The 2,500-nt window shown below is 43.4% G+C and overlaps 1 protein-coding gene across 1 annotated transcript in view; it reads right to left on the bottom strand.

The window, feature by feature from the left end:
* Nucleotides 1–2,498: 2,498 nt before the first annotated feature.
* Nucleotides 2,499–2,500, bottom strand: part of LOC128364207 (NLR family CARD domain-containing protein 3-like) — a gene marked incomplete at its 5' end in the record, with an annotated part of 14,953 nt that continues 14,951 nt past the window's right edge. The window contains one exon of the mRNA XM_053324744.1: nucleotides 2,499–2,500. This exon is cut by the window's right edge and continues 14 nt beyond it. Within this exon, the coding sequence (XP_053180719.1) occupies nucleotides 2,499–2,500 (2 nt within the window).

Genomic DNA, 2,500 nt, shown 5'->3' with positions numbered 1-2,500 from the left:
AGGAAAGAAGGAAGGAAGGGAGGAAAAGAGGGAGTAAAGAAGGAAAGAAGGAAGGAAATGAGGAAGGAAGGAAAGAAGTAATGAGGAAGGAATGAGGAAGGAAGGAAGGAAGGAAGGAGAGAAGGAAGTTATGGTAATGAATGACTTTGACATTGATGTAACTCAGGTACTTTTTGGGAGAAGTAATGAGGAACTATAATGAATGACTTTTTCAAAGTAACGTGCCCAACACTGCTCACCTCCTGTGTGTGTCCTTCCTTCCTCCCTCCTTTCCTTCCTTCCTTCCTTCCTTCCTTCCTTCCTTCCTTCCTTCCTTCCTTCCTTCCTTCCTTCCTTCCTTTTTCCTGCAGGTGTTTGTCTGGATGGGAAACGAGGCGCGTGAGGAAGAGAAGACCGAGGCCGCAGCTTCAGGTGAGAGAGACTGGAGGTTAGACATGATGTGGACCAGGTGAGGACAGGTGAACATGTAAGCAGGTCTAACTGTCAGACTGTCATGTAGCTGTAAGGTACCTGGAGAGCGACCCGGCCGGCAGAGACCCCTGCACCCCCACGGTGACGCTGAAGCAGGGATTTGAACCGCCAACCTTCACCGGCTGGTTTCTGGGCTGGAACCGGGACTTCTGGACCGTGGACCCGCTGCAGCGCACCATCGAGAGCCTGCAGGTGTAAAACATGTGACCCAGTGTTTCCATAAGATAAAGCAGCTCTACATCATAAATACACCTACCTGTCTACCTGAACAGCTGTCTGTCTGTCTGTGTGTGTGTGTGTGTGTGTGTGTGTGTGTGTGTGTGTGTGTCTCTGTGTGTGTGTCTGTGTGAGTGTGTGTGTGTGTGAGTGTATGTGTGTGTGTGTGTGTGTGTGTGTGTGTGTCTGTGTGAGTGTGTGTGTGAGTGTGTGTGTGTCTCTGTGTGTGTGTGTGTGTGTGTGTGTGTGTGTCTGAGTGTGTGTATGTGTGTGTGTCTCTGTGTGTCTCTATGTGTGTGTGTGTGTGAGTGTGTCTATGTCTGTGTGAGTGTGTGTGTGTGTGTCTGTGTCTATGTTTGTGTGTGTGTGTATGTGAGTGTGTGTGTCTATGTTTGTGTGTGTGAGTGTGTGTTTGTGTGTGTGTGTGTGTATGTGTGTCTGTGTGTGTGTATCTGTGTGTGAGTGTCTGTGTGTGTCTCTGTGTGTGTGTGTGTGTGTCTCTGTGTCTCTGTGTGTGTGTCTCTATGTGTGTGTGAGTGTGTGTGTCTGTGTGTGTGTGTGTGTGTGTGTGTGAGAGTGTGTCTGTGTGTCTCTCTGTGTGTGTGTGTGTGTGTGTGTGTGTGTGTCTCTCTGTGTGTGTGTGTGTGTGTGTGTGTGTGTGTGTGTGAGAGTGTGTCTGTGTGTCTCTCTGTGTGTGTGTGTGTGTGTGTCTGTGTGTGTGTGTGTGTGTGTGTGTGTGTGTGTGTGTGTGTGTGTAGTGATCATGCTCAGTGGTCACATGTTCAGATGGAACCATTTTTGAGGTACTTGTACTTAACTGTAGTATTTCCATGTGATGCTACTTTTTACATTTCAGAGGGAAATCTAGCAGTGAAAGCATAGAAGTATTATGAGTGGTAGTTAAAGCATTGAGCTCTATAGAGGTTTGGCTCCCCCGTGTGGACGCAGACTGAACTGCAGCTTCCATCATTCTAATAGATAAGATATATTTCTGCAGCATGTACATGTGGATAAAAGAGTATGCAGACGAGATCATGGCAAAGATCAAGAAGGTTGTGTCAGATGAGAGCAATAGCTATGATAGTGTTGAATGTTTGTTGTGTAAGTGTAGAGATTATTCAATTTACTTTTGAGGCAGCACAGCTAGAAATATACATATTGATAAAAAGGCAGGTTCATGACATTTGGATAAATCAGTACTCTATTAAAATGTTGGAACGCAAATGTAGATGATATGCAGTTTGTTGTTGACGCTTATGTATGCATAGTTTACATGATTTCTTACATGTGAAAAGCAGAAAAGGAGCTGGGATTGTTAGTTAATGCCCAAAGAGAAGCATCAAAGGACGGGAAGATTAGTGCAAAACAGCTATTTAGAAGTCTATGCAAAGCTTATTTACATACCAGAGATGTGTGTGCTCAAGAAACTGTATGTAAGTTAACTAATGTCCATCTGTAGGAATGTTCAAAGAAAGTTGTATTATACCTACAGGGGATAATATAGTTAAAATGAGTTTGCCCTTAAGTGTGTTGAGGCAAAAGGCAGAGTCACATATTATTGTAAGTCTTTACATTCACAAATGTAAGTTTAATAATACTGCCTGGATGATCATATTCATTAAACAGAATGTGGAATTATTCTGATTATTTCTCATTTATACACAAAGACAGAAAAATAACTACAATAAAAATAGATGTTAAACATGAAGCTGAAGCTCCACACAGGATAAAAACGCTGACTCTTCATTTATTTCCACGTTTATTAGAATTAGGTCTTTGTTTATTATCAGCATGGTCCCACCAGCCTCCCTTC

Source organism: Scomber japonicus, chromosome 9 (genome assembly GCF_027409825.1).
Source record: "Scomber japonicus isolate fScoJap1 chromosome 9, fScoJap1.pri, whole genome shotgun sequence".
Lineage (NCBI taxonomy): Eukaryota > Metazoa > Chordata > Actinopteri > Scombriformes > Scombridae > Scomber > Scomber japonicus.
The sequence above is the reverse complement of the archived record's forward strand: the minus strand, read 5'-3'. Positions and strand labels throughout refer to the sequence as shown.